The 24818-nt window shown below is 41.9% G+C and overlaps 1 protein-coding gene across 1 annotated transcript; it reads right to left on the bottom strand.

Moving 5' to 3' along the window:
• Positions 1-55: 55 nt before the first annotated feature.
• Positions 56-23784, bottom strand: LOC109891155 (protein kinase C delta type). Its single transcript, XM_031825216.1, has 18 exons — positions 23343-23784; positions 13551-13686; positions 13074-13273; positions 12897-12966; positions 11819-11978; positions 11241-11272; positions 10954-11039; positions 10153-10282; positions 9975-10075; positions 7551-7650; positions 7246-7376; positions 6875-7048; positions 6534-6625; positions 4251-4313; positions 3828-3966; positions 2686-2874; positions 2439-2567; positions 56-2174 (listed from the first exon to the last, which is right to left on the bottom strand). The coding sequence occupies exons 2-18, from the start codon at positions 13663-13665 to the stop codon at positions 2016-2018; spliced, it is 2070 nt and encodes a 689-aa protein (XP_031681076.1). The 5' UTR covers positions 13666-13686; positions 23343-23784; the 3' UTR covers positions 56-2015.
• Between the last annotated feature and the right edge of the window lie 1034 nt (positions 23785-24818).

Genomic DNA, 24818 nt, shown 5'->3' with positions numbered 1-24818 from the left:
CACTGTCACTCCCTGCTATCTAAAATGCTTTATATGGTAGAATGACTGAAGACACTAGGAGTTTATGATTTTTTATTAAGATGTAAAAGATGGAGACAGTAAAAAAAGCACATCCTTAGCACACCAATAATATACATTTTACAACAATATACATATAGATATATAGATCTATATACAGCATCTCAATGAGTTCAATTCAAATAAAGACTTTCACATAGCATCATACACAATAAGCACAATAATCATACACCAAATCTTTCCCAGTCCCATATGAAGGCTACATGTAACGGCAGCGATTCCTGTAGTTGCTCAGTCTGAACTTTTGGTCTTCTTAACACTACATGGCACACAGTCCAAATGACCACACAATAGAGGCAAAGGCTCCCCATGCAGTGACGAACTGGACATTTGGATTAAGTTAGTCTTTCAAGAACATGTGACACATTTAGAGGTTGTTGTGATTGAGAGGTGGTTGGTGTTGGTATGAGGTCTTTAAACATTTCCTTTCACAGCCACAAACATGCACGCACATACACCTTCCAACCCTAATACAAGTCACAACATTAAAATATAAGGCCCCCTGTGTACATCTGGACACCCTAGCATGCACACAAAACAGTAACACCTACAGTATATCTGTACAACAGAGGCCCATTCCTGTATACATTTAAATCCTATAATTTCTCTAAGTACCAAAGACTGCTTGTGCTTCTATTGCAGTCACAAATACTAAACATACAACAGCTCACTCAAGTTGAGGGTTTGATTACATGAATGAGGACACCTTGACAAACTGACCCTGACCCTAGGGTCGTTTCACCAGATGGATGCCTTTTGCATCCCTTTGATATTGTAAGTAGAAATGATGCACCAATATTGAATTTTAAAAGCCTGTAAATGAAGTGCACTATAATTTAAACCACATCGAGAATTCAATAAATCAGATTTTTTTTACCTGAATAAAGGCCAAAATTCTGCATTTTGACATGTTCCTCCATCAACCCTGTGTCACTTCTAGGAACATTTCAACCCACTTAATCCCAAAATATCTCAACGTTTCACCATCATTGTAAAGGTCTAGTTATTGTGCTGCTATGACAGTCATTTCTGAAGATGATTATTTATATTCATGTGATTAGTGATGCATTTACGTCTGTCCCTCATTTCAAGGCCAACCCTTCTGCAAACAATTTGTCCCCTTTTAAATAATGGACCATTCCCACCAATTTAAATGATTCACAGCAGTGGACATCAATTGGGTCTTCTGAAAAGCATGGTGGAAAGGGAAGGAAGTCCTCTCTCTCTTTTTGGTCTATTTATAATTGTTTTATCATCTTTGACTGAGGTGGTCGATCTCAACACATTAACCCTGTTCGCTCAATTAATGTTAGGAATATTTTTATTTGATTAAACTTTCATTATGTGTGGAACATAAATATAGTTCCTAATTTCATGAGCACCATGTGGTCCCATGCTCTTCACCACATGAGGAGTAATGGATGATCTTCACCTAAAACCTCAACAATGTTATCGTCAACCCTGTTAGAGGCCCAACGGTAACTTTATCAGTTTGATATTATACGTGAGTTATTTGTTCAAGGAATACTTAATCAATGAGAAAATGTTGGATTTATCTCAAACATGCATTTAAATAATAGTTAGGCAGTAACATAAGTGTCTGTAACAGGGTTGACAATGTGGTACAAATGAAGATAAAATGCTCTTAGTTCATAGGATTTTTATGTCTGAGATAGAAAAATGTGTTTTTCCGTAGGAGACTGCTTGTGCTTCTATTACAGTCACAAATACTGAACATTGAACAGCTCACTCAAGTTGAGAGTTTGATCACATTGAATGCAATCGAATGTTGAAAGAAAATATATTTGTAAATTAATTTCTTAAAAGTTTGCATGTCCAAAAGACAACCCATTAGTAATGTATCGCTGGCGTCCCCTATGACCCCAGTAATGTCACTGAGAACTAAGAGCATGGGGATTGGTTGACAGGCCCTTCCCTCACTTTTCCAGGAGAAGCTCCATCTCTGGGTTGATGAAGGAGAACCCGGCGAAAGCTGATTGGTCCATGGAATCCATGAAGTTCTTGTCACCATGGGAAAGGCAGGGTTTCTCACTGAGGAACTCCCGGTCGAAGTTGCTGCAGTCATTGGGGGCTTTCTGTTATTGGCAGGAGAGATGTCAATCAGTAGGGAGGACAAGTGATACATGGAGACAATCGGTGATTAATCAAATTATGCCTAATTTCTACTGAGCATTCAGTAGTTAAATTATTGTAGATCTTTGTTTAGATACATGAATGGCTGTCAGTGACAGCCTCTTCTCCCCTTTGAAACGACTCCAAATACCGTGCGTTATATTATGGTAGGCCTATATATTACAACTGTTTTATCATCACTATAAAACCTCATGTCTAGACCGTACCACTTTGGGTCTGAAGGGGGGTTCCACCTCCCTCCTCTCCAGGGCGGGCCAGCTGATGGTCTTGAAGAAGGGGTGGACACGAATGTTATCAACGATGCCTAGCCTGCGAGTTGAGTCTCTCTCAAACAGCTGCAGCGACGTAGGAGAGAAACCGAGAGTAAGGGATAAAAACACACAAAGGAGGAGAGAAATAGACTCCGAGGCAGAATAGGACACTGTATGGGAAGAGGGAATGGGGTGAGCAGACCTTCTCCATCAGGTCCTTGGCCTCCTTGGTGATCCAGCGAGGGTAGTGTGGCGTGTCCATGCGGATAGACTCAAAAAGCTCGTCCTCGTCATCACCATGGAAGGGTGACTGACCAATCAGCATCTCGTACAGCAGCACCCCGAATGACCACCAGTCCACGGAGAAGGAGTACTTCTGACCCAGCAGTATCTAAAAGTGACGTCATCAAATAGAAAGACACGGTCAGTGACATCATCATAGTGAGATACTCGCAAAGGTATATTTGCAGTGATTGCTTCTCAAATAATACCCTATTCCCTATCGACAGGTTGGTTGTTTAGCAACAAAACCGGAGGAGAGAAACAGTGAGCAAGGGTTAAAAACACACAAAGGAGGAGAGAAACAGTGAACAAGGGTAAAAACACACAAAGGAGGAGAGAAACAGTGAACAAGGGTAAAAACACACAAAGGAGGAGAGAAACAGTGAACAAGGGTAAAAACACACAAAGGAGGAGAGAAACAGACTCAACTAAGGGGGCAAAACAGACAGGGTTGGCTTAGATTGTTGAGAACATGTAAACTGTACTTAGTCTCCAATTTTTATTGAAAACATAAATACATTTCCACAATGAACACTTGTTGTCTCTCAAATACATCATTACAGTTGTTGGTTAGCTAGCTTCAAAATTGTTGCCATATTAGCATAAACTTGACATCAGTGGAAAAAAATCAAAACAGCCACCTATGATTCCCCACATGGCAGCTTCTTGTCGTTGTTGCTAGCTATCTCGCCATCCAGAATCACAACAACACATGGACACAGACTTTTGCCCCATTGAAGCGTGCGCATCGTTTTTGTGATGTTGTCACCTAACCCATCTCTCAGAGTGCACTACTTTAGCTCTGGTCAAAAGTAGGGTACTAAATAGGGAATAGGGTGTCATGAGATGCAGCCATGTATACAGTATACCCTTAGAAAGAAAGGTGCTATCTAGAACCTAAAAGGGTTCTTTGGCTGTCCTCATAGGATAACCCTTTTGGTTCCAGGTAGAACCCTTTCCACAGAGGGTTCTACATGGAATCAAAAAGGGTTATCCTATGTAGACAGCCAAAGAACCCTTTTGGAACCCTTTTTTCTGAGAGTGTATGTCTGTGTTCCATACCTCTGGAGCGATGTAGTCAGGAGTCCCACAGAAGGTTGTGGCTAGGCTCTCTCCAAACACGTTCTCCTTACACATGCCAAAGTCAGCTATCTTTACGTGGCCGCTATGATCTAACATCACGTTGTCCAACTTCAGGTCTCTGAGGGCAGAAAGACAAAACAAGTGAGGGAGAGTTGGAGGTAAGACAGGGTGGGAAGAAATGTGTGGTGTAGAAAGGTTGAGAGGGTGACTAGAGTTGTGACAGGACAGAAAAGCACAGCTAATAATCACATACTCACTGTCCCACAACGTGATACTATCACTATATCAATCCTTGGTGGAAGGGCTCTGGCCATTTTCTTTTATCTGTATGGTAATGTGATTGAGTGAGTAAGAAGTTAGTGAGTGTACATTAGAGTGCTGATGATGGCATTTGCTATTTACCTGTAAATGATCCCTTTGGAGTGCAGAAACTGAAGGCCACAGATGATCTCAGCAGAGTAGAACCTGGAGGGAGGGAGAGAAGAAAGGAGGGAGGAAAAAGAGAGATAAACATCACTACACAGTCTAGAGATCCAGCTGGCTGGCAGCAGAGTACTACTCTATCTACTTTCCTATTGAGTTAGTCCCTGAACACTGCTGTCTGTCGCTGAGGACTCCAGTCCAGTGTGTAGCTAGCTGCATTATTGAAGAGGCCATTTGTATAGAGTGGTGCTCAGAGAGGAGAGCTGAACAATGGCCTCATACTGTAGGGTGAAACCTGAGAGGTGCTCCTGGCCCAGTGGCCCCAGCCTAGCCACAGCTGAAGGATTAGCCTACAGCATCTCTGACCTGCTTCTCTTTTCAACTCTGGCATGGGAAAACTGATTGGGCCTTGACATAGGTGGAGAGAGACTGTGTATGCTTTTGTCGCTGGTGATTGATTGGGATTGAGAGACTGAATGATTGACTTGAAGTAAGCTTTGTCCAGACAGGTTTCTCCTCTGACTCTCACTCAACAGACAAGTAGATACTGTCACACGCATCAGCCGTATCTAAGATGTCCTGGTATCAACCGGCTACACACACACACACACCATCATATGGGTAGTTTGTTCAACGAACAGATCGCTTTTGATATTTTAAGTAGAAATAGTGCACCAATATTGAATTTTAAAAGCCTGTTATATTAAATGATGTGCCCTTTAATATGAACCACACGGAACATTCAATAAATCCGATTTTTAATATGAAAAGACTTGTTAAAGTTCCAAAAATCAGCATTTAGACATGTCCCTCACATGTTTTTCTGACTTCTTGGAATATTGTAACCCACTTAACCCCCAAGTTTCCACCATCATGGTAAAGCCCTAGTTATTTTGTTGTTTTGACAGTCATTTCTGAAGATTATTATTTATTTCATGTGATTACTGATTCATTTACCTCTACCTCATTTCAAGGTCAACCCTGTTACGTGAACCAAACTTTTAATTGCCCCTCAGTGTTGCACACAACAAGCTTCCATTCCCCCTGTCACAAGGGGATTTAATGTTGAAAACATCTACTGTGTCAACCCTGTCACTTTATTTGGCACTTACTAAAGTATTTTTTTAATTTAACCTCTTTAGTTGGTAAAACATGTTTTTATGAAGAACATGTGGTCTTTATGACAGAATGTTAAAATTATTGAATTTGACCAAATGACACTACCCGAAAGGCACTCTATTGGTGGAACGACCCATATACACTCACACACATGCATGTAGACACACACATACACAGTGTAGTATTCTGGGGGAACCTCACAACAGTATGCCAAATTGTGAAGAGGCTACTCAGTAAGAAACAGTGTGTATTGGGTTTTACTGTGTTAAGTGTGTTTAGGGTGTGGCCCAGTGTCTCTGTGCCACTGCGTTAAGATGCTTAGGGTCAGTTAGTGGATACAGGTTTATTGTTATGTGATTGTGGAACTCATTTGAAACTCAACAGTTCACCAAACTACCCTGGGAAACATATTACATAACCAGGAAACCAAACCCACGAGACTTTCCATTCTGCACTGCCAGCTTGTGCTGCACACACACACACACACACACACACAATTAGTTAATGATTAATACAGTGAGAGCAGAGAGGTGAACATTCTGAGAGGGTCCTTGGGGAGCGTGGGTGAGGACAATAGGAGCAGATGCCAATGCTGGATCAGGTATAGCTGGCAACAGTGTAGAAGTGAATGTCTCCTGTCATCTCACCTGTCCTGAGCATAGAGGGGATAGAGGCACCTAATGACTGAAAAACTTTAACACCACTATAACTAAGCACCAGTTAGTTTAACATCCCATTTCAGATCCACGCTCAGAAGGGCTCAACAGCCATGCGACTCTGTACCTTCTCTGTGGTTGACCTCACTCAAACTATCTGAATCTAGTCCTTCTCTTGTGGGACTCCTGCAAAAACAAATACAGTCACACTGACAGAGAGAGACACACACATTCCTTTGCATGGTGAACAGCTACCCATGAACGGTGACCAACCCAAAATCCACCAATGCATAATTTCCCTGTATGAAGCAGGGAAACCCCATAACACACAGCTACAGTCTCACACTGTGTAAACACCGTCTTTGCTTTATAACTGTCTGGTTTCCATCAAAGTATTGGTGGTGAGTGTCTGTATGTCTCTATGAGTGAGTAATAGTGACATTAGGGGTGTGTGTTTATCTCGGTCTGTGTGACTGGGAAAACTCACGTTGCTCTGTAGAGGTCAAAGCGTCCCTTCTCCTGAATATGGAACATCAGGTCTCCTCCATTCAGATATTCCATGACAAAGAACAGGTGTTCCTGTGGACAACACGGTCAAAGTCAGGCATCATAACACATACTGTAAAGCTACCTAGCACAGTAGTAGTGTAATGAGCTATGATAGCGAGTCTGTGTTTACATCACTTCTTATTGGAGACAGCTTTTGTAGACACTTATTGTTATTAGTAATGTTAATCAGAAAAAATAGTGCTGCTATATGTTGCTATAATAACCAGAATGGCACACAGTAAGAGGACCAAGGAGTGTGTGTAGGGCTACAGTCTGTACCTTGGACTGGAAGGTGGAGTAGAGGTGTGTGAGGAAGGGGTTGTCCCAGGCCAGGGCCAGGACTCTCTTCTCCACCATGGTACACTCCACATCATCATCCATCAGAACCACGTCTTTCTTCAGGGCCTTCACTGCAAACCACTCCCCCTGACCTTTCAACTCTGCCAGCAGGACCTGGGGAGAGGAGGGGGGGGTTGAAGAGAGGAGGGACAGAATAAAGGAAAGAAGAGAGGAGAGCCTGATTAAATATTATATTGGTGGTAATATTAAAGTCTGTTGTCCCTACTGCTTCATTGTATGTGAACTGTACTGTGGTGAGCTTTACAGCTTTACTGCTCTGGAATCCTGAATGTCTGCTGTACCAGGCTTACCTTGCCAAAGCTGCCCTTGCCTAGGACCTTGTGAAAGACAAAGTTGTCTACATTGATGAGTGTCAGGTGGGTGAGGCGAGATGGGGGATGCGGGCTGGAGCCCTTCCACAGCCTGCCATAAGGGTGGCCGTCTGGGGAAGACACAGCTTATAAGGTCATCACCACAATTGTCATCATAATCATCATTATAATTAACGTTATATATAAAAACATATTTTACTCCAGACCATTCACACAAACTTGATTTCAGTGAATTTAAAATAACACATCATCAAATATGTTCATAAAATCAAACACAGACTGACCATTAACATCCAGACCACTAGTGGAATTCCTATTGACTTCCTGATAGACCCCTATATCGGGGTCAGCTAGGGTTGGGTCCAAGCGCCGAGTGGAGGATTTCTGAAAGACATACAGGAAATATAGGGAGAGATAATACATACAGTGGGGAGAACAAGTATTTGATAACCTGCAAAATCGGCAGTGTTTCCTAATTACAAAGCATGTAGAGGTCTGTAATTGTTATCATAGGTACACTTCAACTGTGAGAGACGGAATCTAAAACAAAAATCCAGAAAATCACATTGTATGATTTTTAAGTAATTAATTTGCATTTTATGACATAAGTATTTGATACATCAGAAAAGCAGAACTTAATATTTGGTAAAGAAACCTTTGTTTGCAATTACAGAGATCATACGTTTCCTGTAGTTCTTGACCAGGTTTGCACACACTGCAGCAGGGATTTTGGCCCACTCCTGCATACAGACCTCCAGATACTTCAGGTTTCGGGGCTGTCGCTGGGCAATATGGACTTTCAGCTCCCTCCAAAGATTTTCTATTTTCTATTTTCTAGTCTCCAGGTATGGAGACTGGCTAGGACACTCCAGGACCATGAGATGCTTCTTACGGAGCCACTCCTTAGTTACCCTGGCTGTGTGTTTCGGGTCGTTGTCATGCTGGAAGACCCAGCCACGACCCATGTTCAATACTCTTACTGAGGGAAGGAGGTTGTTGGCCAAGATCTCGCGATACATGGCCCCATCCATCCTCCCCTCAATACGGTGCAGTTGTCCTGTCCCCTTTGCAGAAAAGTATCCCCAAATAATTATGTTTCCACCTCCATGCTTCACGGTTGGGATGGTGTTCTTGGGGTTGTACTCATCCTTCTGCTTCCTCCAAACATGGCGAGTGGAGTTTAGACCAAAAAGCTCTATTTTTGTCTCATCAGACCACATGACCTTCTCCCATTCTTCCTCTGGATCATCCAGATGGTCATTGGCAAACTTCAGACGGGCCTGGACATGCGCTGGCTTGAGTGGGGGGACCTTGCGTGCGCTGCAGGATTTTAATCCATGACTAATGGTTTTCTTTGAGACTGTGGTCCCAGCTCTCTTCAGGTCATTGACCAGGTCCTGCCGTGTAGTTCTGGACTGATCCCTCCCTTCCTCATGATCATTGATGCCCCACGAGGTGAGATATTGCATGGAGCCCCAGACCGAGGGTGATTGACCGTCATCTTGAACTTCTTCCATTTTCTAATAATTGCGCCAACAGTTGTTGCCTTCTCACCAAGCTGCTTGCCTATTGTCCTGTAGCCCATCCCAGCCTTGTGCAGGTCTACAATTTTATCCCTGATGTCCTTACACCCTCCCTGGTCTTGGCCATTGTGGAGAGGTTGGAGTCTGTTTGATTGAGTGTGTGGACAGGTGTCTTTTATACAGGTAACGAGTTCAAACAGGTGCAGTTAATACAGGTAATGAGTGGAGAACAGGAGGGCTTCTTAAAGAAAAACTAACAGGTCTGTGAGAGCCGGAATTCTTACTGGTTGGTAGGTGATCAAATACTTATGTCATGCAATAAAATGCAAATTAATTACTTAAAATTCATACAATGTGATTTTCTGGATTTTTGTTTTAGATTCCGTCTCTCACAGTTGAAGTGTACCTATGATTAAAGAAATGACAGACCTCTACATGCTTTGCAAGTAGGAAAACCTGCAAAATCGGCAGTGTATCAAATACTTGTTCTCCCCACTGTATATAGAAGGGTGATGAGAGGGAGAAGCAAATAAGACCTTCGTTGTCACCTTTGACAGATATCCATAAACAAAGATGCATTACCCTGTATGGGGACAGGGCTGTAACATGCTGTTGTTGAACAGTCATACAGCATTTCACTTGACCCCATTGTTATACGGCCTACATAATGCTGACTTAAGAATGACATAGCAGCTTATTCAGTCAGACCTTAGTCATAACATAATATATAAACATAGTGTCCAGGGGAGGTAGTTCATTGCTATTGGCTAGACAGGGCCATGATAAGGAGCATTAGGGTTGATGGAAGACTCAGCACCACAAAAAGTCTTCCTGTCCATAAACATACCAGGGCCCAGTTTTTCAGAAGTTATCTATCTGGATTTCACCCATCGGATAGGATAAAATGCATAGAAATAGAATGAATAGAACAGACAAATCATTGACTTCAATTGGGACTCTTGTCCTATTCATTATTTTTCGATGCATTTTTATCCTACCCGATAGCCGAAATCCAGAACTTTAAAGAAACTGGGCCCAGGACAAGAAGCTCAGGTTCCCATAGCCATACAGATACAGTAGATCTGGGTCAGGTGTCACACGCATTCACTAACATATGTCAACGCACACACACCCACACATGCACTTGCAAGAACACACATGCACACAATCAGCTCCCTCACTCACCTGGCTGACTTGTGTAAGTGCTTCAGCCAGTAGTTTCTGGTTGATTCCACAAAGGTTGGCCACTTTATCCTGACACTTATGATGCACATTCATGGCACAATCTACAAGAGCATAGAAGAGTTACAGTATATAGTTAAATGACAATGCAGACACAACACACACACATGCGGCTCCTTACCTTCACACTTGAGGCCCTGCCTGACCAGGCCCCACAGCAGACTGCCACAGTGGTCACAGAAGGTAGGACTCATGTAGTTGTGGTTCTTGAAGCGGTGTGGCATGTCAATCTTAAAGCGCTCCTTCTGGAACTGTGATGGACACACACACAACTCATCAACACCCAGATCCATCGGTACCAGGGGGGGAAAAACACCCTCCTGGGAGGGTACCTCATGGCCCGCGCATCTCTCTCTCTCTCTCTCCTTCCTTCCTTGTTCTCTCCCCATTTTCTTTTGTTTCGCGTGCCATGGTGTTATTCTTCCTGAGCCTAGGTCCTGTCTGTAGTAGTTTCAGTGGGGTCCTATAGACTGTCATAGACAGGCACACTTTCTCTTGGTCTCCTCTCCTGCTCTCTCTCTAGTCTAGAGAGGGCCTTATATACGCCCCTTTCTAACTCAGAACACACCCCTTCTCACCACCCCTCACGTATGAGTGAAGGTAATTCCGTCATGTTTGAATGTAACCTCTAAGCTCAGTTACATGTGCTCTTTGGCCCTTTCTATTGATGAATATTGATGGGGATGTGAGGGGACCTCATCCTTGGTCGAGGTTACATGTCTGATTGATGCCTGCCAGTTTGGACTCTGACCCTATGACACCTTGACAGCTATTGTTCACATTATTAATGGAGGAAAACCTCCTGACCAGTTTAGTCAATGGAACGGAAAACTCATAGGGAGTAAACTCCACATTGGATTGACACAAATAAGTTAATTAATAAATAATCTAATTAATTACTTAATTAGTAGTCCCAACGTACCACAGTGTCCCGGCTGTTGGCTGCCGTGCCCGTACACCTGCCGATGATCTTGTCGATGCATTTCTTGTGAATAGCTGCATTGCATTCTGGGAGAGAAGAGATATGGAGTACATTGATGACAGGTGAGCACCATTCATACAGGCAGATATCGAAGTCACTGGTAGGGCTGTACAATCTGCTCTGCATTGAGGTAGTGTTTATAACTACAGGGTTTATAGATGTGTATCTATGATGTTATGTGTATGTGGTTGTATAGCAGTAGGTTGTCCACATTATTGTACACTTACGTCTGCACTTGTACCCTTGCTTGTTGAGCCCCCTGTAGAATACAAAGGTATAAGAGTGAGAGATTGTGGAGGGCCAGTGATGATGAATGGAGACACAGTGAGAATGGACTATATAGATGACAGGTGAGCACCGTTTATACAGCAGCACACAGATACTCATCCACCGTCTCCAGAGACACAACCTATTCTACTACAACACAACTCCAGTTTAATAATACAGGACTAGTAGTGGAAGCTGTGCTGATTTTGCAAATACATTGCTAAATGTTGATAAGTCTTGTGTTGGTATTTCCAGACAATGCAAGACTTCTGACCCACTCCCGGAAACACAACTCCTAAAGTTAGATAGATAGGAGGAGATCATAGGCCATACTAAGACATTGCCTTATCTTATCCCTCCACTCAGTCTCTCAGTATGAAGTAGACCGACCAAGACGTTGCCACTTAAATTGGATGAATGGAACTGATAATAAAACTTGTAAATAGGGAATGACTTCTGTTTGCATGAAGCTAACAGAAAGTAGAGCTAGGAGTAAAGAGCCATGAGGACAGGTGGCTGGACAAAATTGATAACTGACCAGACAAACTCTCTGCAGACGGAGCAGAAGGTGGGCTGTCTGAAAAAGGTGGCAATGAACTCGTGACATTTGACCTCGTGGATCTTGGCCTGTTTGATGGCTCCTCGTCTGCGGTTTATGGTGGGACCCCCTACCTCCTCCTTTGTGGGAGGCTTTCCCTCTATAGGTGACAGGGAGAGAGTCAGGCTAACAGCACAGCCTTATGGTTAAGAATCATCACTGTAGCGTTAGGAACAGTAGTGACAACATTTGGAGTGATTGGTCCACTGTTGGTTTGAGAAAACCGGCAAAACCTTATAGAGCCAGTAAGAGAACTATGTTTAAAAACTAACAGACAGGTATTCATACACAAAACCTATGTGTGTGTGTGTGTGTGTGTGTGTGTGTGTGTGTGTGTGTGTGTGTGTGTGTGTGTGTGTGTGTGTGTGTGTGTGTGTGTGTGTGTGTGTGTGTGTGTGTAAATAAAATCATTACATTAATACTCCTTGACACATCGTTTCCATCTTAATCATAAAGACTACATTTTTGTATTTCATTTTGTGTGTGTGTGTGTGTGTGTGTGTGTGTGTGTGTGTGTGTGTGTGTGCTTGAGTGAGACAGATGACAGCGGAATAGATAGCACATACACACAGTAGAGTGGGTCTTTGTGTAAAAGGATAGAGATAAAAACTTTAGAACAGGGACCAGGGACTCTGAGACTTATACTGTAGATATGATTCAATGCAGTGGACATATACTCCCAATCTCTCCAAGTTCTCTCTGTCCATGCTGACACCCACACACACACACACTCGTGGGGACCAACAAAATGTCCCCAGTTGGTCAAATTCGAGTTTGTTCACTATTCTTGTGGGGACTTTTGGTCCCCACAAACACAAACAAACAGTTTGTCTCTGTTCCCTCTTGCTCCGTCTGTACTCCAAACGTGAGCATAGAACGGATGAGAACCAAGGGAACAGACAGACAGCTTCAGAGTGACAAACATGACATATAAAATATAGATCACAAACAGACCAGATAGGAGGGGAACAGAGGAGGATGAGAAGAGTAGAGGTGGGCTTCATCTCCTGAGTCTTACCTGTATCAGTTGCTCCCTCCAAGAAGTACTGCACTGCCATCATCACCTTCCCTGAGGGCTGCAGGTCAACCTGAACCGACACACACACACACACACACACACACAATCATCTGCAAGTTAGACACACAATTCATGCAGGACAGTAGAGAATCAGACTGTAGTCAAAGTCCCTCTTACCCAGAATTCAGCGTGGCCGTTGGCCTTTTTGCAGCGCTCGGCAAGGACAGACATGCCCACTGTGACCTCGGCCAATGGCTCCTCTGCAGTCTTCATCAGCAGCACCTGCAGGACACGCCCCTCATAGATGTGGGCGTCGAAGCTGGCCTTCCAGGCTGGGAACATGGTGGGCTTCTTCTGAACCAGCGTCTTACCACGCTCTGGAGAGAAGGAGGGAGAGAGGGAAGGGGGGGGGGGGGGGGGGGGGGGATTATATAGAGGTTAGAAAGAGAGATTAGATAGAGATTGATTTCTTTCATACTCTTGTCTAATAATCTAAAAACCTGCATATCTGTACAACACTGGTCCTCGTGTATGACTTTCATAGGACATACAGTATAAAGTATGACAGGGTTACAATGTGACTGTGTGGGACAATGGGATTAATATATTTCTACTATAACACACTAGTAACTATAGTAATAGTCAGATTCTCACCGGTGGTGAGGGCCTCCTTCATCTTGATGGCACAGAAGGGGGTATCAGAAGGGGCCAAGGGGGACAGAACACCCAGATCGTAAGAGTTGAAGGCGATCCGCAAGAAGGGTTCCATGGTGACGCGTCACTGGGCCACCTGTTCAAAGACATGGCCAAGCAGAATGTAACCACAGCAACATATTTCTAGAAACAGTCCATCACTCAGCCTTCTGTTCATACGCACATGACAGACGTGATTCAGTTACAGATGTAGGATCTTAATTTGAGACAGTTTGCTACAGCAGGAAAATAATCCTGCAGCAACAGGAAATGTCAATTGTTATGTGGATTATAATTACTGGACATTTTTTGTAGGGGTTGGTACATTTTTAATTAAGGCAAATCAAGTCTGACATTTTTAAGTGGAAATTACAAACTTTAGAAGCCTTTTTAAACCTTGAATACACCTCTTAAAAATGTTCCTGCAACAACGGGATGATCAAATTAAGATATGGCATCTGAACATCACCAATGGTGATGAGAGCTATACATACACATACACACACCCTGCTTCATCAGTCACATGCTACTAATATGGATATTTGTTTCATTCATTGTTTGATCATTGTAAAAGTATAAGCAAAGCCTAAAGTGTGATATGTATCCACTCAAGATGACAAGCAAAATGGATAAAGGTAGAGGGAAATGAGGAGAGACAGAGAGAAAGGGAGAAGCGATTAGATATCAGTCCCCTAATCGAGTCATATGACAGAAAGAGATTGTGTGTTTGCGTGCGTGCGTGCGTATGTGTGTGTGAGAGTGAGAGAGATGTGTGTGTGTGAGAGAAAGAAAGAGATTCTATGAGTCACCTAAACAAACAGAAACTGTCTCTGTGAAATAGGCCTGAGATCCATCACTGAACTAAATAATGATTCAAATCTGAGAAACAATGCCCTTCTCACATACTGCAACAAGTAGACTCTGACTTTAATGACACTGTGAACTACCGGTTAAACTTAAACTGAGGGTTCAATATCACATTAGGAGAATCCTATTTCAAAGCAACACACTCGTAGGCTACAGTAGGAACACAGAAAGGCAAAGCACTTCTGTCAATGACAGCTGCTTTGATCATTTTGTCTGTGAGAACGTATGTATGGTGTGATATTATAGGAGCAGGTGTTGAAGAATGTGCATGTGTGAGTGTGTGTGTGTGTGTGTGTGTGTGTGTGTGTGTGTGTGTGTGTGTGTGTGTGTGTGTGTGTGTGTGTGTGTGTGTGTGTGTGTGTGTGTGTGTGTGTTTGTTGACATGTTTAACTATTCTTGTGAGGACCAGATGTCCCCACAAGAATAGTAAACAAACAAATTTTTGACTAACTGGGGACATTTTGTTGGTTGCCACGAGGTCAAATGCTACTTGGTTCAGGGTTAAGGTTAGAATTAGTGTTAGGGTTAGAATTATGATAAGGGTTAGGAGCTAGGGTTGGTTTTAGGGTTAGGGTAAGGAGCTATGGTTAGGGTTAGGGTTAGAGTAAGGGTATGGGTTAGGGAAAATAGGATTTTGAATGGGACTGAATTGTGTGTCCCCACAAGGTTAGCTGTACAAGACTGATCCTCTCTGAGTGTAGCTCTGGGAGTGAAGGTATTTCCCTGCATTCCTGGGAGGGAGCAGGTCTCAATATGTCCAAAGTCCTGTGTTTCTGTTCACCAGCTCTACACCACCACCCCATACACACCAACAATAAGTCAGGAGACAAGGACAGGAAAAAAAGAAAACGGACAGAAAAGAGGTGGAAGAGAGACAGGAATGTCATGCAGTACTAAAGGAGGTGTCCATGTGTTTGTTCAAGCCTTGAGCTGTGCTGCTTTCAGGTGTTGATCAATAATAAACTCTGTGTGTGCGTGCCTGTGTTTGTGTGACTGCGTGCATGCCTGTGCGTGTGTTACCAGGGAATCACAGAGATTGATATAGATTACCTATCAGATCAGAGCCTGGGTTGACAAGGACTCTTTCTCTTCCTATGTTCAAGGTCCATTGTTAACTAACCTTGTCCACCAGTTAGTTCTCTCTCTGTACAGTATATGTGGTAGCAACTGAACCTAATAATAATAACACATTATATTTATGTAGAGTTTATCAATGTGCTGTGAGCTCATAATCCCTTCCGTTTCTCTCCGTTTCTCTCTCTCTCGCTCTCTCTCTCTCTCTCTCTCTCTCTCTCTCTCTCTCCTCTCTCTCTCTCTCTCTCCTCTCTCTCTCTCTCTCTCTCTCTCTCTCTCTCTCTCTCTCTCTCTCAATTCAATTCAATTCAAGGGCTTTATTGGCATGGGAAACATGTGTTAAGGGTTGACAAGGACTCTTTCTCTTCCTATGTTCAAGGTCCATTGTTAACTAACCTTGTCCACCAGTTAGTTCTCTCTCTGTACAGTATATGTGGTAGCAACTGAACCTAATAATAATAACACATTATATTTATGTAGAGTTTATCAATGTGCTGTGAGCTCATAATCCCTTCCGTTTCTCTCCGTTTCTCTCTCTCTCGCTCTCTCTCTCTCTCTCTCTCTCTCTCTCTCTCCTCTCTCTCTCTCTCCTCTCTCTCTCTCTCTCTCTCTCTCTCTCTCTCTCTCTCTCTCTCTCTCATGCATTCACACATCTTCCCCTTATGACTCACAGACAGCTGACTGATAGCACCTCAGACAATGACATCACACACCACTGGGCTCTATTTGGTAAATCAACCACAGGCAGTAGCTTATATGTTCAAGGGTGTGTCAGGAATATTTTTACTATCACAATTATTGGCGCACTTGATGACATTGGCTCGAAAGAGCTGGGTTTTGATGAATAAACACGTTGTGGGTGTGTCGAGGCTTGGCCCTCACTGGCCAATCAGAGCGTGTTCAAAGGCAAAACAGTCTTTTATGTATTGCGTATAATCAACTCCAATTCCAATGTTAGTCCGCTATAGTTTGTTAAATGGTTTACAGAAGAAAAAAATACAAAATGTAGACCTATCTTTTCTAAATACGTTAAGTAATTGCTTGGTTTTTATATGAAAATATATACATAGAATTAGCACTGATATAGGGGCTAGGATTACTGTAAATTGCATTATGGCTGAGCATGGACATGCCTAACGTTGTCAATAACAATATTAAATGAATGATTGATAAAGCCTCAGAAGATAACGAATAATTGTAATCAAAACGAAACAACTTGTTTTAAATCGGCTATGCCACACTTACAGGCACCATCATTTCTCCCCATGGGCATATCATATAAAAACAACACATACAATGGAGGGTTTACGTACATCCAAACTTTTCACAGTTGCTGGACAAAGATCCAATATAAATAGAAAGGGAGAATATCCACGCCGCGTTATACTGCTCCCAATAGGCCTATGTTTTATGAACATAATCGGAACCATTTTACAGATCAGATCGCATTCACACATCTCCAGAAGTTGCGAGCGTGCGAGGAAGGTGAATCCTTCTAAGAAGTTTGGCTGTAATAAAATGTAACGAAAAACAAGCCACCAGTTTTTTTAAAACAACAATAAATACATGTCAAATGTAATGATATCATAATATATCCATGATTTTTTTTTAGAGACCGGCATGGCTGTTGAACCAGCCTTCGTTATAGTAGGCCTATGGGAGGGCTTGGGTTTTGAACAGATGGAACGGAAAACAAGCTATTTTTACTGGTTACATATGACTTCTAAATAGGAGGTTCACCAGTATTCACCAAGGTTATCATCTCTCGTTTCATGTTGGGCATGGAAACGTAGACTACATCAGGGTTTTACGCACGTCCAAAACGGGACCTGCAAGGCTCAAATACTGTGGGCCTGCCTACAATGCATAAAAAGGGAATGTCAGCTCACTGTTTTACTCCTCTCAAACTTGATATTATAATAAAGCTTTGGTGATTAAGATTTATTTCCATGCGGTTTCAGTAGCCAAACCCTTTATTGGCAGTCTTGACTACTTTGTGATTGCATTGGGCAGACAAAAAAAAAGCCTTAATTGAGAGGAGGGGAGACTATATTTGGTTTTTAATCAAATAGAAATAAAATGGGAAAAAATATGAGTTTTTATATTTCTAAATACAGGCACCAAAAGTACATTGGGCTACTTTTGTTCCATGTGCATATGGGCATTATGCGTCATGGCTGGATAGTCTGAGTTTCCGCTGTCAAAATAAATGCCTTAACCAACTGTGTTAGCGCTAAAACCATCTTTTGGTTGGTCTTAAATATCCCTATCAGCACTGCCCGAAGTCAGCACTTTGGGTCATGTTTTTAAGGACACGTCTAGAGTATTTCCACCTCTTCCATCTGAGTGCAAGCGTGCTGGTGTTAGACAGGTAAATTGCCGAACCTGGCGTTAGAGCTGGAAAATGCCAGTGCACCAGTTATTACATGACCACATTTTAACTAACGTGCGTTTGACACGAAAATAGAGCCCACTCTCTGTCAGAGAGCTCTTTACACTACGTGTCTGTGATCTGTCAAACTATGGAAGGGATTCTTACAGTTTTTTTAATCGCTTCGGTACAATTTTCACAAGTATTTGGTCAATTTTCACAACTCTTAGTACAACTCAAAATAGATAATCAAAAAGGCAGTTGTTTCACAACTCTAAGCACATTTTTAATTGACTAAGTACATCACACAAAATCATATAGTCACTTTTTCACCAAACCTACAAACCTATATATATATATATATATATATATATATATTTATTTAACCTTTATTTAACCAGGTAGGCTAGTTGAGAACAAGTCCTCATTTACAACTGCGACCTGGCCAAGATAAAGCAAAGCAGTGCGACACAAACAACAACAGAGTTAAACATGGAATAAACAAACATACAGTCAATAATACAGTAGAAAATAGTCTATAAACACCTAATCAGTGTTTCATCTAGAAATACATGTTTCAAATTGAAATACATGTTCATATAAAGTAATTGCCTTTCACATTGCAATGCTCACATTACTTTTGACATGATTATCTTCTCTTTTGTTAAAATATATTTTACTACTACTTAATTCGACTGCTCTTAATTGATGATCACTTAAACATTTGATAAACATTTAGATTTGCCATGTAAACTGGTTTGTCTACTACAGATAAGCAGATGTTACAGCAGGCGCAGCGAAATGCTTGTGTTTCTGGCCCTTACAGTGCAGTTATACAATATCAATACAATACCAATACGCAAATAATCCAGAATGTCCAAAACAAGAAAGGGGGAGGTTCATACTGCTTTACTACAATTGCGTTGGCCAAAACAGTGCTGTAATACTGTAATATATGCTATTTATGTAGCAGATACTTTAATCCAAAGTGACAACAGTCCACACATTTTGGTATGTGACCCCAGTGGAAGATGTTTGCTTGTCATCCCCATGAGCGTACCACCCTCCTTCAGGCCATGGATGAGGCATGCAATGATTTCAGTCCAGACCTAAATCAGGCTTGGATTCGCCAAAAGTTTTTTTCCCAGGTGCATGAACAATGAGGATATTCACTGCGATTTCGATGGGAACCTATGGCCAAATGCTCAAGACAAGTTTGATGCAAACTAGTGTCTGCTAAACATTGTTTAGTTAATTTCTTCAATGATCACACATGGTATAGACATTATGGAAATGTGATGTTTAGTCCATTTTAATGGGTAGTGCAAGTGTATTGCCTAATGTGAAAACAGTGTAATATCCTGTAATTTACAGTACTGTAGCATACTACATTTAAAGGGCAATTTGTATGTATCGTACTTTTTTTCTATTGGATTACCTGGTTGTTAAAATAACAAAATTGAGATAAGAGATAGAGAAGAGATAGAACGAGGATCGGAACCGGAACGAAAAGCTCCACTCTCTTGCAAGTTACGTAAAGTCTATGGGCCATATATTCCCTCCTGAAATTCGAAGGATGCTAACACCTGCGAAATTGTGATTTGTCCAAATAACCAGTGATAAAACAAACACCGGAACTAATGTTGCTTGTTATCCCACGCATCCCGCTGTATCATGACATATCTACAGTACCATTTATGTTTACGTAGTTTGTCAATGAGAGATTAGAGCCAGTAGTGTACTGTACTACATATAGTGCAATTTAGGGTTGAAGTCTGTTACCAAACCAACGGGCAAGAACAAATACTTATGATCTAACAGAGAGAGGGAGATGAAGGGAGAGTGGGATGAAGGGAGAGAGAGCGGTAATGACTACAAGATTTCTAACACAGACTCATAACTTAAATGTAATGGGCCATTCAAAGTGATCATTATTCAGCTGTTACTCTATGACACAGGTCCAATGCAGTCACAGCCGAAGCCATGGTAACTAGTGAGCTGAACGATGTTACAGTGTAGGCATGATCTTCTGATCGTTGAACTGTGCAATTACAAACACTGTAATTGGCTTAAAAGTGCTAAAAATGCAACAACAAAAAACACCACCAAGATGGGGGCTTCTAAAATGTTCTCTAAAATTCAGGCCCATTGCCACGCCCCTTGTCACGCTCACCACCTAAACCCCTTTTTAATCCAGAAAAAAAGCCTGGTAGCTTATGGATAAAGATGACCACCTTGTGATGGAGGACAGCACAATGCACAGTCCAGTATTTATAGTGGTACACAATGGAATAGGAAGTTAAATTATATCTTTACTCCATGTACATTGTACACACTTGTACAAACTTGTACACACTTACACACACACACACTTACACACACACACACACACACACACACACACACACACACACACACACACACACACACACACACACACACACACACACACACACACACACACACACACACACTCGGATCAGTACAAGTTGGTTAACGGGTGGGTGTACAGAAATCATGTCTTGTTCTTGCTTCATCTGTGTGCTGTTTGTCAAATGTGGATGTGGTTCACAAAATTCAGTTGGCATTATGATAAGACACAGTGTTGACTCATCAAATGCAATGAAACTAAACAAGGGGCTTCTTTTCGCAAGTAAATTTGCATATAAAAGTTTGACAGTAAATGTATAGAAACTACCTTTGTTTTCAACCTAGTTATTAGTGAACAACACACATGCAGAAGTGGTCATGACATGTCCAGTAATTGGGAAATAAACTGAACAGTGTGGATAAGTGGAAGTCTTTAAAACTGCTTCTACATCAATGGCAATGTCTTGCATCATGCATGTCACAATGAACCCACAGAATGTCATGATCTTGAGAAACCCAGAGTGCTTTGAAAGCAAGGTATTACAAATGAAAAATAATGTTTTCTCTCATTGTCTCATAACTGAGTAAGGCCTGGCTTTATTTATTTAAATGTGTTGACAGTCTGCTCACAATAAGACCCATGTGTTTACAGTTGAGAATAATTTGAAGAAGGGAAGACCACGGTTGGTTGTCTCATGGATTGATTGTCACTGCTTATTATTACTGTGTAATCATTTCAACATAAACATGTGTGTCCTCTATAGGAGAGGTCCTCCATGTGGTCAATTCAGGACAGGATCACAAAACATTGAGGTGAGACGGTTAATAGAATGTTTCATGGTTGAAAGTAAACATTTGTATGCTTGTTATTTCTTTTATAAATAGTTGATGGAAGTATCCATAAAATATATTTATTGGAACGAGGAAAGGGATAGCTTTATTTCAAGCCTATTTGTGAGTGCCTAGGTCAAGCAATGTGGTAACTAGCATCTTAATCCAGAAAAAACCACCATTGGGGTGGTTGGCGATGGTTGTCAAATTGATGTTGGGGTTGCTTGTTACAATCTGACAACCATCCCCATTGTAACAATGTACCCAGTAAGCTAAATGACGATGAAAAGATGCCTAGAATACTTATTTTCCAGATGTTGAAAAGACATCTGTTTCACAAGTTTGGACAGCACACTACAGCACAGTACAGTGCAAAACAGTTGAATTTGGTAGAGTACAGTACAGTAGAGCAAGATAGAGTACAGTTTAGTTTAATTCAGTAAATTATAGTACACCACAGTACAGTTGAGTACAGTAGGACATAATACAGTACATTATACTGTGCTGTACTCTACTTTACCTTACTGTACTGTATCCTACTGTGCTCTACTGTACTATACTGTACTGAACTATACTCTACTTTACTGTACCCTACAGTACTCTACACTACTCTACTGTACTGCACTGAGTTCATTACACTTTTATTTACTTTACTCTACTGTACTCTACTATGCTCTACTGTATACTTTGCTGTCCAAACTTGTGAAACACAGGCATCTCTGATTGGTTCAGATTTGGTCCAGACCTGCTTGTCAAAAATGTGAGTCATGTGACTCTGACTGAGAGACAGCAGCAACATTCTCACACACACACACACACACACACACACACACACACACACACACACACACACACACACACACACACACACACACACACACACACACACACACACACACACACACACACACGCACACACACACATATATATTTTCATCCAAATATCTGATGGTTACTGTTGATTTTATTAAGTGTTGATATGGCAATTTGAGTGGAGTAAGAACTACAATGTCAAAGCAAATATTCAAATATGTTTAATACATTTTTACTTATTTATTTTTATTATGTTAGATAGAAATACTTTTAAATAAATAAAGACTTTTCTTTTTTCAAATAACGGCTGAACTTGTTTATTTTATTGTAAATTAGTTCAATTGTTGCTAGAAAAAAAGGCAAACACTGCGATTATTGTGAAATACACCGGATAGGTGAAGTGAAAAGTGTTATTTTACAGTGTCAGCCATAGTAGTATAGAGTAAATTAGGGTTAACTGCCTTGCTCAAGGGCACTTCAACACATTTTGCACCTTGTTGGCTCGGGTATACTAGGCTCTGTCCACCTCCTTACTTGTGCTGCCCACTATGATTCATTTGCTCCATTGGAAACGACAGGCTGTGGTCTATCTTGGGTTAGATATAAAAATCTTTGCCCATACTGTGTGACAACCAACCCTGGATGTGGCTGTTTGTCACAAGTGGTGTGTTAATGGCTTGTAACTCTATGTTGGAATAAGATAGGAGGATACAAAGGTTCCCCATTTCAACCCAAGACCTTGGTATTTCTCCTAATATTGAAAATAGTCTCGTGATATATAGCCTAATGGTGGGGCTCCCGAGTGGGGCAGTGGTCTAAGGCTCGCGTCACTACAGGCCCTGGTTCGATTCTAGGCTGTATCACAACCGGCCGTGATTGGGAGTCACATAGGGCGGCGCACAATTTACCCAGTGTCGTCCGCGGTAGGCCGTCATTGTAAATAAGAATTGATCTTAACTGACTTGCCTAGTTAAATACATGGTGTTGAGAAATACACAATTAGTCAAAAGTATGAAAACCATCCACGTTTTCCCCCAGTATTCGAAAATGCCAAGTTTCTATTTGAATAATTCATTTGCCCCTTGCACATGAAATTGTACTGTACAATTTTTTTTGACCCGGAATGTAGCGGATGTCAGTGCACGCCAATATCAATATATAACATTACAGTTGACAACGTTTTCTTCATTTTCTGGGGTTACGGAAATACTACCTACCTAGTATTCACGCAAGCTTTCCGCAAGCTTTCGTAAAGTTTCCAGTGCACTATATGTAGCCTAATGTTTTCTTCAATAAAGCCTATTTAAATAATCAACCTAAAAAAGGTATTGAACTACATTGCAAAACGTAACAACAGCGAAGTTACGAACGTATATGCGTCTTTCTCAATTGTTCAAATGACCGAAAGTATTTCCCCCTTGACTTACCTCGTCTTGCAAATGTAGGGATTATTTATTGTTCTGTGACTTTTTTTTTCTTGTCTTCCTTCCCGTTGCTCGTTCTGTGATTCCGTTGATCGAGGAAGTAGCCTTACTGCTCGCTTGCTCTGTAGACTGTGGCAATGTGACGTCGACCAGGTAGCTACATACACACTGCACTGTGGACGCAGCAGTCTTAGTTATTATGCACAAGTGTCCTCGTTTGGTTTCACAGATTCTTGGTCATCTCCTGTGTAACATTGAATGATCTTACTATTGTACACACATCATGAAACATTTATACCAATGGGTGATGATGATTGATTGCCATCTTCAAAATTTGGTTTTACAATAGTGCAACTGCTTAGTCAAAACTGCATCTACTCCCTCACTGCATTTCACTGTGACTTGTTGTAGTCTTCTAAACTGGCTAGAGTGTAGTATATGTGCAGTACTGTGAGTATGTCTGTCCTAAAACTCTCTATGTGGGAGAAGACTTGGGCTGAGTTTTACGTAAAGTCCTGATGTGTGTGGGTTTGGATCACATGGGTAGGCTGTGGGTGTAGTCTGGGTTTGGGCAAAACTCTGCGGGTGTGGAGGTGGTAGAGTTGGCTGCTGCTGCTGCTAGCACTGTCCCTGAGGCTAAACTGGCACCAGAACTGTAAATTACTCAACATCATCCAATGTTTCTGCATCATGTGCAAATATATCCACCCCACACGCAGGCACACACATAAGCTCACTGCACGCACATTGGCAAACACGCATTGACAGACACACACACCATCACTACTAAAGAGCTCATCACAGAGTTAAGTTAAGTGCACATATACATTTGTCTATAGCTATATAGAGGCTTAATTATACATTAATTAAACTGTGTGTGTGTGTGTGTGTGTGTATGCATGCATGTGTGTATGCCCTGCTGTACGGTAAGACATCTGTGGGACCGGTCAGTACAGGTGTGTGTCACTGCTCTACTCCAGGCATGGTTACATAACAGGTAGATCCTGACTCATGACAGAACTGGGGAAGTCCTTATCCTGCAGGACGCCCTCTGCACACCTGTGGGTGTGGAACTCAGCTTCTGACTCTGCACTTTTGATTTAGTACTACTATTTCACTCACTCACTCACTCACTCACTCACTCACTCACTCACTCACTCACTCACTCACTCACTCACTCTCACACTCTCACACACACACACACACACACACACACACACACACACACACACACACACACACACACACACACACACACACACACACACACACACACACACACACACACACACACACACACACACACACACACACACACACACACACACACCAACCACTGAGAGTGTGGGGCCAGGACCCCAAAACCTCTGGCTCCTTCAATCCACTGCTTCCATCTCTGTGGGGTGTGACTCTGCAATATGGCCCTGTCTCTGTTTGCTCGCCTGCTGGGCTGCAGAACACTGAGGGGAGGTACATTTA

This window comes from Oncorhynchus kisutch, linkage group LG5 (assembly GCF_002021735.2).
Source record: "Oncorhynchus kisutch isolate 150728-3 linkage group LG5, Okis_V2, whole genome shotgun sequence".
NCBI lineage: Eukaryota > Metazoa > Chordata > Actinopteri > Salmoniformes > Salmonidae > Oncorhynchus > Oncorhynchus kisutch.
Note: the sequence above shows the minus strand (reverse complement) of the source record. Positions and strands in the feature narration are given on the sequence as shown.

Excerpts from the sequence above, each read along its gene's own strand:
- LOC109891155 (XM_031825216.1), bottom strand. The coding sequence starts at position 13,665 with ATGGAACCCTTCTTGCGGATCGCCTTCAACTCTTACGATCTGGGTGTT. Across the intron at positions 11,273-11,818 it reads GTCTGCAGAGAGTTTGTCTG|GGGGCTCAACAAGCAAGGGT; the intron begins GTCAGTTATCAA and ends TGTATTCTACAG. Across the intron at positions 6,626-6,874 it reads ACTCCACCTTCCAGTCCAAG|GAACACCTGTTCTTTGTCAT; the intron begins GTACAGACTGTA and ends TGTTGTCCACAG.